Below are 14,396 nucleotides of genomic sequence, written 5' to 3' on the forward strand. Positions count from 1 at the left end.
GGGGCGCTCTGAGCCAGTGCCCACGAGGAGGCCACACCCCTGGTGGAGTGTGCCCTCACTGCAAGCGGGCACGGGAGATCCTGTGATCGGTAAGCCATTGATGGCGTCCACGATCCAGTGCGCCAACCTCTGTTTGGAGACAGCCCTCCCTTGTGCTGACCTCCCAAAACAGACAAAAAAGCTGCTCAGAGCTCCAGAGGCTCTGCGTGCGGTCCAGGCAGAGGCGCAGCGTGCGCACTGGACACAACACGGAAGGGGGTGGGTCTTCCTCCCCAGAAGGGAGCGCCTGCAGGTTCACCACCTGGTCCCGAAAGGGAGTGGTGGGAACTTTGGGCACGTAGCCAGGCCGGGGTCTCAGGATAACGTGAGATTGACCAGGCCCGAACTCTAGGCAATCCGTGGCCACGAAAAATGCATGTAGGTCCCCTACCCTCTTGGCGAGCGCTACTAGGAGAGCCGTCTTCATCGAGAGATGAGAAAGAGCGGCATCTCCGAGGGGCTCGACGGGGGGCCTCTGGAGGCCCGCCAGGACCACATTGAGGTCCCAAGAGGGAACGGAGCGCGGACGGGCTGAATTCAGCCTCCTCGCGCCCCTCAGGAACCTAATGACCAGGTCATGCTGTCCCAGAGACTTCCCACTAACTGGTCCGTGATGAGCGCCAATAGCGGTTACATACACCTTCAGCGTGGAAGGGGAGAGATTGCTCTCGAGTCTCGACTGCAGGAAGGACAGCACGCTCCCGATCGAGCATATCTGTGGGTCTTCTCCACGAGAAGAACACCAGGACGAGAAGAGGCGCCACCTCAATGCGTATAACCGCCTCGTGGCCAGGGCCCTAGCCTGAGTAATGGTTTCCACCACCGCTGGGGGTAGACCACTCAGGATCTCCTCGTCCCGTCCAGGAGCCAGACATGGAGGTTCCAGAGGTCTGGTCACGGATGCCACAACGTGCCCTTCCCCTGAGAAAGAGGTCCTTCGTCAGGGGAATCGGCCAGGGGGGAGTTGTCGTCAGGAGCATTAGCTCGGAGAACCAAGTCCGGTTGGGCCAGTAAGGCGCAACTAGTAGCACTTGATGCTCCTCTTCCCTGACTTTGCACAAGACGTGTGCAATGAGGCTCACTTGGGGGGAAGGCGTACTTCCGCTTGTCCCGCGGCCAGCTGTGCGCCAGGGCATCCGTGCCGAGGGGGCCCTCGGTCAGGGAGTACCAAAGCGGGCAATGGGTGGTGTCCAGGGAGGCGAACAGGTCCACCTGTGCCTGCCCGAACTGCACCCAAATGAGCTGGACTGCGCGGGGGTGGAGCCGCCACTCTCCGCGGGGCGTCGACTGACGAGAGAGCCCATCGGCTGTCTGATTCAGGTCGCCCGGGATGTGCGTGGCTAACAGAGACTTCGTCACCTGCTGGCTCCACAGGAGGAGGCGTCGGGCGAGTTGCGATAGCTGCCGTGAACGAATACCACCCTGTCGGTTGATATATGCCACGGCAGTCGTGCTGTCCGACCGGACCAGCACGTGCTTGTCCTGCACGAGGGGAAGGAACCTCCTCAGTGCAAGCAGCACCGCCAACAACTCTAGGCAATTGATATGCCAGCGCAGGCGGGGGCCCGTCCAGAGACCCAACACTGCGTGCCCGTTGCACACAGCACCCCAACCCTGCAAGGAGGCGTCTGTCGTCACCACGACGCGCCTCGACCTGCGCAGAAAGGTCATTGAAGACCATGGGGTTAGGGTGCGCCGGCAGAAGGGCGTGATCGCGACGCGCCTGTTGCCGGTGTGCCATGCACTCCAAGGTACTCTGCTCTGTAGCCAGTGCTGTAGCGGTCTCATGCGCATCAACCCGAGGGGGACCCCCCCGCCGAGGACGCCATGTGTCACAGGAGCCTCTGAAAACGTTTCAGCGGGACCGCTGGCTGCTGCCTGAAGTTCCTCAGGCAGGTCAGCAGTGACTGGGCACGCTCGGAAGAAAGACGTGCAGTCATGGAGACAGAGTCGAGTTCCATACCGAGGAAGAGGATGCTCTGCACAGGGGAGAGCTTGCTCTTCTCTCGGTTGACCTGTAACCCCAAATGGTCTAGGTGCCGGAGCACCAGGTCCCAGTGTGTACACAACAGATCTCGCGAGTGTGCCAAGATGAGCCAGTCGTCGAGATAGTTGAGTATGCGCACCCCCTGCTCCCTGAGGGGAGTGAGGGCGGCCTCCACGACCTTCGTAAAGACTCGAGGAGACAGGGACAGACCAAATGGGAGGACGCGATACTGATATGCCTGTCCCTCGAAAGCGAACCGTAGGAATGGCCGGTGACGAGGGAGGATGGACACATGGAAGTATGCGTCCTTCAGGTCGATCGCCATGAACCAATCCTGACGCCTGACGGACGTCAGAATGCGCTTCTGCGTTAGCATCCCGAACGGCAGCTTGTGTAGGTGCTTGTTCAGGGTACGCAGGTCCAAGATGGGGCGCAGCCCGCCACTTTTCTTGGGGACAATGAAATACGGGCTGTAACACCCGGAGTACATCCCGGCCAGAGGGACGAGCTCGATCGCCCCCTTCGCCAGAAGGGTAGCGACCTCGGCCCGAAGCACGGGAGCATCTACCCCTCCCATGAGGTGAAGAGGATGCCCCGAAACTTGCTTGGCGAACTGAATCGCATAGCCGAGACGGATCGTTCGCTCTAGCCACCGTGCTGGTCTGGGAAGAGCCAACCAGGCTCCCAGGTACCGAGACAGGGGGACCAGAGGTTCGATCTGATTCATTGCCCCCGTGGGGGGTGGTTCGATGGCTGGCAGTACGGCTCCCTCGACGCGGGGGGGACCCCGGGGAGGAGAGCGGCTCTGCCGAGGTGCCTGTCGGGCGATATCGCGGCATACCGCACCGCGGAGGGTGAGAGCGGCTGTGAGAAAGACCCGGGGAGAGAGAAAGCTCTTTCTGTGAGAATGTGGGCACCAGGCCCTGAAAGGGGCCCAGCTGGTATTGTTGGGACGGGGCAGGCACCGTTCCAGTCCGACCCTCTAGCGATGTAGTTGCTTGGGTCGGGCCCGGTGAACTCGATCTCCCTGGGTTCACCCCGTCAGAACACTTCTGCTTCCGCGGAGGTTGGTGACGGGATGGTGCTCGCCTCTTCGACATCCCTCTCCGGGAGGCCGGCTGTGCAGGGGGCGCTGGCGCTGGCGCCGGAGTCTGAGTCGGAGAGGGACGGGGCTGCTGGGAAGCAGACGCCGCGCGGGACCTCGACGGGCGATAGGCGGCCGGGTCGCGGCGGGGCAGGATCGCCTCCGTCTGCTTCTTTACAGTCGAGAACTGAGAAGTCCTCGACCGTATCACCAAACAGCCCACCCTGCGCGATGGGAGCGTCGAGAAAGCGAACCTTCTCAGCGTCCCGCATCTGCGCAAGGTTCAGCCAAAGGTGTCCCTCCTGGACCACCAGTGTGGACATCGTACGACCCAGGGCTCACGCCGTCACCTTCGTCGCCCGAAGAGCGATGTCATTGGCAGTGCGGAGCTCCCTGGGTCGGACTTTCCCTCGTGCAACTCCTTCAACGCCTCGGCCTGCCTGCAGACTGGCCATGGCGTGAAGAGCCGAGGCAGCTTGACCTGCCGCGTTGTAAGCCCTCGACACCAGCGATGCCAAAAAACTTACAGGCCTTGGAAGGGAGCCTTGGTCGATCTCTCCAAGTGGCAGCTGTCTGCGGGCACAGGTGCACCGCGACTGCACGTTCCACCTGAGGGATGTCGACATAGCCCTTAGCTGCCCCGTCATCAAGGGAAGTCAGGGCGACCGAGCCAGTCTGACGCGCACGCGCCGAAAAGGGGGCGTTCCAGGTCCGACTGAGCTCCTCATGCACTTCCGGGAAGAATGGTACCGGTGCCGACCATGGCTTAGAGTCACGGCCGGCGCCAAGATACCACGTATCCAACCGCGAGCGTTGGGGAAGAGGCGGTGCGGTGCACTGCAGCCCAATACTCGCGGCGGCCCGGGAAAGCATGGCTGACATCTCGACGACCGCTTCATCCTGAGCTCGACCCCCCGGGGGAGGAAGCTCCAAGGAATCGTCGATGCCGGATGCCAGGAGGTCGCCCTCCGATGCTGCGAGCGACATCTCATCGTCGTCAAGCCCCGTGTCCGAGTGCGTGACGGAGGAACAAGGCGGCGTACCGCCTTTTCCGGGACGGTCAGACGAGCGAGGCGGGGCGTGAACGGTCCGCGAGCCGATGGCTGACGGATTGAGGCTCACGGTAATTCCCCGATCACCCCCGGTGCTCGCCGAAGCGGACGGCAGGGCTGATGCCACTGCTGCCGCAGAACGGGAAGCACTCGAGGTGGCGGCTGATTCTCGGAAGAACGCAGCTACCCGTGACCGCAACGTCTGAATTACCATCCGCCCGCAGTGCGGGCAAGATGTATCCACAAACGCTGCCTCAGCGTGCTGGAGTCCCAGACACCTGAGGCAGACATCGTGTCCGTCCCCTTCCTCGATGAGTGCGCCGCACCCACGAGCACAGCGGGACATGCCGCGCTGAAGAAACACTAAGCCCTGAAAAGGGCTCGCTCTTTAGAGAGATGCCTTGGAAGTTGCCGAGACGCCCAGGGGAAGTCACAGGAAAAGGGACAATCCGCTGCACCACGTCGTAAGACCAGCAACACGTAGATAGTATCTGCAGAGTCGTCAGCATCAGGATGCGAAGGCTCCGAAGAATAAAAGGTGAATGAATGCGGCACGCCGGCTCCCTGTTATACCCGGATATCCGGGGACGGAGTCCTGCATGCAAATTTCATTCGCCAATTTTCATTGGCCTGTTCAAGTAAGTCAGAGAAGGTAGGTTCTCAAGTCAAACCCCATTCTGTCGACACAACGTCGAGAGACCGACAGAAAGGGAACAACAAGAATTAGAGAGCATGAAAATAAAGCCGGTGATTAAAGCTTTATAGATACTGAAGTCTGATTCACTCTTCATACTTAAGCACATTGATTTTCTCATTGAGAATATAAAGGATATCAAAGAGCCTGAAAAGACTTAAGTTCTGGAAAACATCAAAATGAACACAGAAAAGGGGAACACTTGTCTTTTGTTGTTGCTGACAGCCAACATTCACTATTTTTATATGAAAAAAAGAGTGATTTTAGTGATTTCTGCTATTTTAGACAAAGTTTCATATTGTGTGCTGTTGACCAAAATACAATTATTAAACAATAAACATTTATTTTGTATTATTCCCAGCCAATGCCAAAAAGTAATGTGTGTCTAAACCTATACAATACACAATAGACATATTTAACTGATCCCTGACAGTGTCATGTTTAAGGTTTGATTGTGTGTATATAGTATAGAGTATATAGACATCCTACAATATAACATTCAGGCCTACACATGTGTGATCTTAGTATAAACCTTCCTTTTTACCTTCTACCATTTTCACTCTTAATGATACAGAAGATTGTTTTAGTTATTGGTTATACAAAGTGTACTGTTAATGTCATACTGTTTTTATTGTTTCAATTGTTTCAATTTTACTCCTTTAAAGGGAAAGTTCACCCAGAAATATTTTTCCAGCATGTTACACACACACTTGTTAAGCAGACTGTGACACAAAAATCTAAAGTTCATCATAATTCTGTGTAAATTTGGGTTGAGAAATGTGCCGTACAGTGTACAGACTTTAATATTTTGTGCATGAATTTTAAATCAATGTGACAAAAAACACCTCATTTTTACTTTGATTTTAATTATTTTCATTCATGTAAATATAATTTATTTCATTGATTTTACATTTTACATAAGCAAAAACATACACTGTTGGATTGTGTTACATAGTCATTCTTATAAGGTTGTGGCAAATGCAGAGGGTTTAGTAAAAAGATGCAGGATTAAGTCAAATTCACATTCAGCCACATTCAGAATTCGGTCACATGAAATGTGTGAATGTTTGCATGAGGAGCTCATATAGTTTGTGACTCATGAACTCAGTAACTACACCATCTGTGGGTTGTTTTCAGAAAACAGTAGACTAACTAATACGCATCTTTCATGATGTATTATAGTGTGGTGGTTAAACACACACCAGAACGTTTCTGTTTTGTAAGCGACGTCATTACATGTCATTACAATACTAGTGTAGTTGTTTTGAAGATTTCTTAAGAACATGAAATGGGGTTAGTCCCCGTCTTTGACATCTAGTTCAGGATGAACTATAGTAAAGGATCTGTGATATTTACATTTACGCATTTGGCAGATGCTTAAAGCGATTTACATTAGATTACACTATACATTTGTATCTGAGTATGTGCAATCCCTGAGATCGAACCCATGACCATGGCATTGCTAGCACCAAGCTCTAACCACTGAAAATATATTTGTGTTCTTGTGGCAGCGGTCAGAATGATCATGACAATTTCCTGTAGCTCCAGAGGGATGGCATTTCACATGACTGTTGTGGCTTAAAGAACTTCAGAATGAGGTGAAGATAATTTAGATCAGCAGGCGGCCCAATTGTAAGCACTTTATAAGCAAATCTCGATAAAACAAAATCTTCAAAAAGGGTTTGCCAAAGTTACACTCATCTCTATCTCTTGTTATTTATCCCAGTGCTCCAGTATCTCCTGCCTTTTTCTTGATGTTCTCTAGATCTTCAGCTTTTTCCGGCTCATTCATTTCCTTCAACTTCTCAATGAGAAAGTCAAGGTGCTGAAGTCTGGACAGAGATTCAGTGTACACAGCGATCTTCTCCAGACCACCCACGCAGTTAAAAGCTTCAGTCAGCCGCTTTTTTATCTCTTTGTCTAATTTGTGTAGTTCATCCTTCAGCTTGCTGATCAAAGACTCATCATCACTTATTTCTTTTTCATATTTCTTCTTTAAATCTTCATAAGTTCTCGTCTCTTCTTTAGACCTTATTTCATATATTTTGTCTTCTTTGACATGTTTGCTGTAGTGGCATTTATTTGTACACACTGTGCAGTGTTTATTACTCATCACACTACACCGGGAGAGATCTTCAACCCACCAGCATCCTGGATAGTGACAGTTCTCCTCACAGACGGTGCAGCACATCGCCTTTTTAGCTGCAGCGCGATTGATATCAACCTTTACTTTGCACGGCACTTCAACTGTGTACTCAAAGTTCTTGTTTTCTTGAATTTCTTGCTTGTGTTTCTCCAGAGCTTCTTGAGTCTGCTTCAGCTCATTTTGTTTTAGCTCGATCTCTTGAACACATGGTTGTAGATTACAGATGTTTTCCTCAAACTGCTTCATTTTTTGCAAAACATCTTTAGAAATGTGTACGATTTTGGTCATGATTTTTTCAAGAAACTCAAAAAACTGTGCCACTCCTTTATAACTGAGATTCCACGATTGTTCCTGGGTTGTTTGATATTCTTCTTCAAGAGTCTCTGACAGACAGTTGTCAAACAGAAAATAAATGGGTTGATTCTTCTCATCTACAGCACACTTGATTTTAGCTTCTTCGACGGCTGTAAGAGCATTTTTTGGAGGAAGCCCATTTGAGTGTGTGAGGACTAACACAATGTTTTCTTCAATATCTTTACCAAATAAAGACTGAACAGCATCAAATGTGTATTGTTGGTTGTCAGTGAGTCGAGTTTGATCTGCTTTAACCACAAGACAAACAGCATCGATTTGCTGGACCACATCAGCAAAACGATGTAGCAATCTCTTGGTGATCTCTGTATCATGCCTAGTTCCTTGAGTGTTTCCATATCCTGGTGTGTCAATGATTGTTAGGTCGAGTGAACTCTCTGGTATATAAACTTCATAGGCAGTGATGATGGAGGTCTGACTGTGAGCTGATGTTCTGTCACTCTGATCATCTGTGATCTCAAACCAGATCTTGTCTTCTCTCTTCACACCACACATGTAGTTGATCACAGTATTGATGAGGGTTGTCTTCCCAGTGCCTGTTTCTCCAACCAACAGAATTATTTTATGAGGTTTCTCTGGGTCTCTTTCACCAAAAATAATTTTTTTATACGACTCAGATTGATTCTGATTATCTGCTGTGGTCTGCAGACTGTACCGAGCAGGATTTCCATCTTCAATTAAGATGCTTTTCTTGATGAGTTCAGAAATTTTTCCCAATTCTTTCCCTGTACTCGCCATGTTTTCCTGTCAATAACAAAAACAGTGTAACTGAAAACAGTGTTATTTATGTTCATACAACAGTTGTTTTTGGTTCTTGAATCTGTTCCATGAGAGCCATGGGATATTCCACCAGGATCACCACGGGAAACGACTGTTGAACAGCTTCACTAACGTTTTTGTTTCACTCCGCCACTAAACTAAATCACTAAACTAAAACAAAATTTCCTTTCAACTGCGTCACTCTGAAGAAGTTAGACTGCTAGCTGTCAAGCAAACAAACTCACACAAAGCAGTTTATCCTTTCCAGAATTCTTACCTCTGTGATGCTTTCTCATTTTTTGTAAAACTGACATACAATAAACAAGATATAAAATTACAAACTGCACATTTATTCGTTTGGTATAACGTTATATCTAAACACGTGCACTGCGCGAAAGCGATTTACTGCCCTCATGAGAAGGCAATACAAGGCGCCACTCGTTTGCAGAACGTAGGGTTCCTGATGGGGTGTAGAAGTGTAGTAGGGTATGAAAGTATGTCAGTGCAGATCTAGTGATAGTCCTCTAGGCAAGCATCAGTTACTTGAATCTGATAAGGGCTGCAACTGGTAGCCAGTGGAGAGAGATGAAAAGGATGTCACATGAGCCCATTTGGGTTGTTGGAAGACGAGGAGTGCTGCTGCGTTTTGAACAAGCTGGAGTGGTATGATAGCTTTTGCTGAAAAACCAGCACGGAGAGCATTGCAGTTGTCCAACCTTGAGATTACCAGGGCCTGGACAAGGAGTTGTGCCGCATCTTCAGTGAGATAGGGTCTAACCTTTCAAATGTTGAATAAGGCATATCAGCATGATAGGTGCTTCTGTCTTTGCAATGTGATCATTGAAGGACAGCTGTTCATCAAATTTGACTCTGAGGTTCCTGGCTGTTTTGGAAGGAGTAATTGTGGTATTGCCAAGTTTGATGGTGAGATCGTGTTGCACTGTAGGGTGTGCCGGAAACACAAGTAGTTCTGTCTTGGCCAGGTTCAGCTGGAGGTGATGCTCTTTCATCCAAGCTGAGATGCTTCTGGGTGTGATGTGTGTGAGTGCAGGTGTGAGTTTGCTGGATATGTCCTGAAGGTGATGGGAGAGGATTGGGTCAAGAGGACAGGTGGTGGGGTGGCTCGAGAAAAGTCTGGTGACTTCAGTGTCAGTCATTGGGGCGAAAGAGGAGAGTTCGATGTTAGGGTAGTGTGTACCGAGGTCTGAGGTGCTGAGAATTGTTTGCTGATGTATGATATTTCTCAGTGAAAAAAAAAACAGCGAAGTCTTCCGCAGTCAAAGATGAAGTGAGTGGGTGAGGAGGGGGGCAAAGAAGAGAGTTAAAGGTCTTGAAAAGCTTGCAATTGTTAGGTATATTGCTCACCTTGGTGGTATAATAGACGTCTTAGCTGTGGTAACACTAGCAGAGAAAAGGATAGTTGTGACTGGTAGTCCCTTTGGTCAGCAGGATTCTTGGTCTTGTGCCATTTCCTTTCAGCAGCCTTGAGTGTACTCTGTTGTTCACTGAGGATGTCAGTCAGCCAAGGGCAGGAGGGGGTGGCACAAGCTGGTCAAGAGGACAGAGGACAAAGATGAACTAGACAGGATGTAAGTGTAGAGCATAAGGTGTCGGTGTAAGCATCTTGAGTTGCAAAATTTAGCAGAAAGGGTACTAGGGAAGAGAGAGTGAAGATGTCTAAAGTAAACAGGTGGAGGTGTTGGAGGTGTAGTGCATGAAGAGAGGAGCATTTTGAATGTGATGAAGAAGTGGTCAGAAATGTAAAGAGATGTGACTTTAACATTGCCTGTGGTGCAGTTATGGGGTGTAGATGAGGTCAAGCTGGTTTCCTGATCTGTGATTGCCGGCTGTGGCGAGGCACGTGAGGTCGCACGAGGCAGGGTGTGGAAGTCAGACGCATAGGGTTTGTCTAGGTGGATGCTGAAGTCCCCCAAAACTACAAGAGGGCCGGGAATGATAATAACAGGACATCTAACTCTTCAATGAAGTTGTGCAGAGGACCTGGGGGGCGGCAAACTATGACAATACTGAGCTGAGTGGAAGAAGTGATATTAACAGCATATTAATCAAATGAATAGTTGTTAGAAGGCAGGGGTCTCTATCAGTCACTTAAGATCATAGAAATTGCTGTGTCAACTTGCTACAGTAAATCAGCCCCTGTTAAAAACAATGGGGAAAAAGTGGAAAGTGCCACATTGAAATGGGTTTAACACATTCTCTGTTGAAGGACCCATGACCTGAGACAGTGCTTTCTGACACTGAGCTGTACGTTTCACTCCAGAATGCCTTGACCTTCTTGATTTCATTGTGCCCTGCACATATTCAAGGAACCCTGTGCCAGATATAGTGCAAACTCTACGATGCCCTCAGCATCCGGGCTCTCAGTGCTTGGCCGAGCCACCTCTCCCCGTCCTGGGGTTCGCGGTTTGTTTTCGCCAAGGCACTGGAGATGGGTCCGTCCACTTCCTCGGAGCGCTCGCCGAACTGCTACGTCCTAGCGTCCTCTTCCGAAGCGTGATGCAGTTAACACCACTGTCACCAGGTTCCAGGGGGCGAAGCGCCATGTGGAGGCGTTCGTAAGATATCTCCCCCGCCGTGCTCAAGCATCTGGTGTGTCGGCCACCCACTCCAGACCAGTTCCCCAGTCCGGACCAGGCACACAGTCATGGGTGGGTCCCGTCTTCCTTAGGCGTGAGGTTCTCAGGGAGAGTGTGGGGAGTCATGAAGTCACAGAAGATACCTGAGGATCACTTTCGGGGGCCAAGCTTACCAGTATCCGGTTCTTCCATTAGGCCTAGCCTTGTCGCCCCACCTGTACACAAAATGAATGGATGCTCTGGCTCCTCTGCCACTCCAGGGCATCCGCATTTTGAATTACATAGATGACTGGCTAATAAGCGAAAGCTTCGACATTGGGATGTCATCCTAGCTCATCTCGAAGATCTCTGGTTGAGAATCAACATCATAAAGAGCGTTCTTTCCCCTACGTAGAATATAATGTATCTGGGGTTATATGGGACTCAATCGCGATGCAGGCACAGTTGTCTTCTGCACGTGTCGAATCCATCCAGAGCACGTCGAGGAGCTGTATTTCGGGCCCTGAAATACTTCCTACGGCAATTACGAAAGTTAGAGAAGAGCAGCGCGTTTTTTTCGGCTTGTTGATCAGACTTCCACAAGAGTAAAATAGACCAATATGCTTGTTTTTCTTATCGTGAACATGTAAAACTAAATATATAGTAAACCAATATTCAAATAATATTTTTTATGAGCTAAAATATTTGAATATGAAATTATTGAAAAATGCTCATCCCTACTCTCTAAGCACCACATACTGTATACAGATAAAACTCAGGCCTTAAAAATAGTTGTGTCTGAATTAATGTGGTGTGCACTGGAGTGCACCGGGTTCCTGCTTTTGACCCAGAGCTAAATAATTAAATAAATGCTGGCACTAAACAAGCGTCTCATGTGTAATGTGACAACTAAATACCAACAGACTGATGAAAATGTGGGAGATTTTCTCAATATGCGACTTGTAAAATAACTATTTGTACCTGGACACTATAATGAACACTCACAGCCCCAATGTGAAAACTTGTTAAAAAAACTTAAGTTGAATGTTGAGATTTGCACTCGTGGACAAACTCACAAATCTGTCTTCTGAATTTGATGTTGAAGTAAAATAGTCACAAATGTGTTAACTGGCATTTACAAAATACATTGGCAGATACAAATGCATGGCACATATTAACATGTTTTCCTAGATTCAGATTTGATTGCAACCACAAATAGGCATCTGCAACCTCTTACACCTGTCACTTATGACATATCGCTTATTGCTCCCCAAACTCCTTGTAAGTTGCTTTGGATAAAAGGGTCTGCTAAATGACTAAATGTAAATGTTACTGCAGTTTCTTCCCGCGGTGACTTCTGCTATTACATTCGCGATTAACCATTTGAAACTAACTTGTGCACTTGAAAGCTCAGAGGCAGAGAAAGAGGTGCATTTGATGACCTCATAAGGCTGAACCACACCGCCCCCTATTGGCAGGAAAATCACAATGAAAGGCTCTAGCAAATAATAGTTTAAATAATGTTTAAATAATACTGTTTTTAGATTAAGCCAAACCATCACACTTAGGTATACAATCATGTATAGCTATTTCGGGAATTATACTATCTTGTATAGATAACAATTCTTAATGCATTTTATTGACACCACTCTGTATACTATCGATATTCCGTTGTGTACTATTGTGTGTTTTAAAAAATAATTCCAGGATGTCTACAATGCCACCATAAGCAGTATTGGGGTTGTGGGTTTAACTGGAAGTTTTTTTCTCATGGAAGGTTTGGATTTTTTCAGATGAGCTTCAAAATATTTAATCAATATTTAGTGTACAATTATTTACTTATGTGGTAATTACTAGCTGCAGGATAATGCATCCAGTCGGTTGTTATCGCAGAATAAAAAATAAAACAACACTAACTTTATTTCTCCACAGGTATTGGTCTGGTAACTTTGTATTAGCACCTATCGTACTATTGCTCTTGTGTGACATATCGCTTAGTGCTCCCTGAACTCTTTGTAAGTCACTTCGGATAAAAGTGTCTGCTAAATTACTAAATGTTCTGTTATTTAATATTGATCCTTATCATCAGCAAACTTGCCACTGTATTTGGTCAATTTTAACCAACGTTTCATTTCGAAAAATAAGAATATACTACACTTAAGCCTGAAAAATTATCTGCATGCACACGAGACTGTTTAATGTGGCGCTGTAAATGGACACGCTGGGCCTAACCTAATGCGTTTGCAGTGACGTAATCATGATCTAGGGGGAGGAATTTCCACAGGCAGAATGCTTTTTATTTACCTGCTTTTATATTTAACTGTATTCATATATTTATAATTTGATTACAAATGCTATTTCTAAAAAAGTTGGTTTGGTTTTTAACCAAAAACAGCTAAATAAATATAATATCAAAAGAGGTGCCAAAAAACAATTACACTTACATTTAGTGTTAGTACAGTAAGACTGTAAAAATCAATGGCAGAATTATTTCCATGTATGCAGACGCTTTTATCCAAAGCGACTTACATTGCATTACCCTATACATTTGTTTCTAAGTATATATAATCCTGGGATCGAACCCACGGTCTTGCATTTGTTAATGCCATGCTCAAGCTGAAAAAAATGTAAAATCCAGTTTTTATTGTTCAGTCCAATTCATATAAATCTACTGCAGTTGGTTTGTTTCCATTTGAGCCATAATAACTAAACAATTACAGCTAACTAACACAATAAAACACAATAGAAACATGTTAACATAATGAAAAACATGATTTTAGAAAATCTCATTTTGGAACCAGTCTCTTCATAATAGTGCTCTTAAGTCCGGAGGCAATGACAGCCACTGGTATAAGAGCACTACTCCTACTCGAGTGATATTGCATTATCAAACTGTATCATTATCACGTCACTATAGACAGATATTTAACTCAGACTACATCACACACAGGTTCACTTGCATTTGCCTGTTCTTTTTTTATGCATTTTGTCAGGTGAATAATAATAATACAAAAAAATAAATATTTCAAGGAAATTTGTGGCGTGGAAAGAGTATTTCTTTGATTGTTTATTTTAAATAAGTAATTATCATCAATAATGTTTGTAAATTAGCTTTATTAGTAGACAAATTTAACGTAATAATCCCAAAACAAACAATATGACATTTGATGATAGCCATCTACCATTTACTAGAATAAACAGACAATGGGTTAAAAATCATTGTGAATGAAATAACAGTTTATATTTTTATATTATATAATACAGTTTATATTATATAGACAATATATGTCTACAACGAGATCCTTTATTTGGCATACAATTATATGTCCTTAATTCATCCTTTTCTCACAAAATTAAAAGATGATAATTCATAATTCAAAGAAGTTATACTTACAATATTATTTGTTTAAAATTTCCGTTCTGTTCTTCTCAAATGACAAACCGCTAGATCCGGGGGTGCCTTTATACGCAGAAGACCACAAAACATTTACTGAAGATCATGTGATTTAGAGGAAGACAACTGTTATCAGAAAACAATGTGAAAACAATTTTACTTTTATCTTGTTATAAGGTGTTTAAGGTTACTGCAGGTGAGTTTGAGGGTTCTTCTCCAATCTAAACGTTCTTCACAATTTTTCACATTTTTACTCCATGTTCAGGAGACAAATTGACTACACAAACGTTTGT

The 14,396-nt window shown here is 46.5% G+C and overlaps 1 protein-coding gene across 3 annotated transcripts; it reads right to left on the reverse strand.

Annotated features, from left to right (window-relative positions):
• Positions 1–5,728: 5,728 nt before the first annotated feature.
• Positions 5,729–14,144, reverse strand: LOC306912059 (uncharacterized protein). 3 transcript variants are annotated; one of them, XM_079487913.1, is made up of 3 exons: positions 14,104–14,134; positions 9,499–9,681; positions 5,729–8,118 (listed from the first exon to the last, which is right to left on the reverse strand). In XM_079487913.1, exon 3 carries the CDS (start codon positions 8,110–8,112, stop codon positions 6,574–6,576), a length of 1,539 nt encoding a protein of 512 aa, XP_079344039.1. In that variant the 5' UTR covers positions 8,113–8,118; positions 9,499–9,681; positions 14,104–14,134; the 3' UTR covers positions 5,729–6,573. The 3 variants fall into 3 exon arrangements, with proteins under 3 accessions (XP_079344039.1, XP_079344038.1, XP_079344037.1); XM_079487912.1 differs by having other exon boundaries at positions 9,499–10,134; positions 14,104–14,125; XM_079487911.1 differs by lacking the exon at positions 9,499–9,681 and having other exon boundaries at positions 14,104–14,144.
• Positions 14,145–14,396: the final 252 nt, after the last annotated feature.

This window comes from Barbatula barbatula, assembly GCF_947034865.1.
Source record: "Barbatula barbatula genome assembly, chromosome: 23".
Taxonomy (NCBI): Eukaryota; Metazoa; Chordata; class Actinopteri; order Cypriniformes; family Nemacheilidae; genus Barbatula; species Barbatula barbatula.

What these genes read in the sequence shown, in the direction of transcription:
- LOC306912059 (XM_079487911.1), bottom strand. Translation starts at nt 8,112, where the DNA reads ATGGCGAGTACAGGGAAAGAATTGGGAAAAATTTCTGAACTCATCAAG.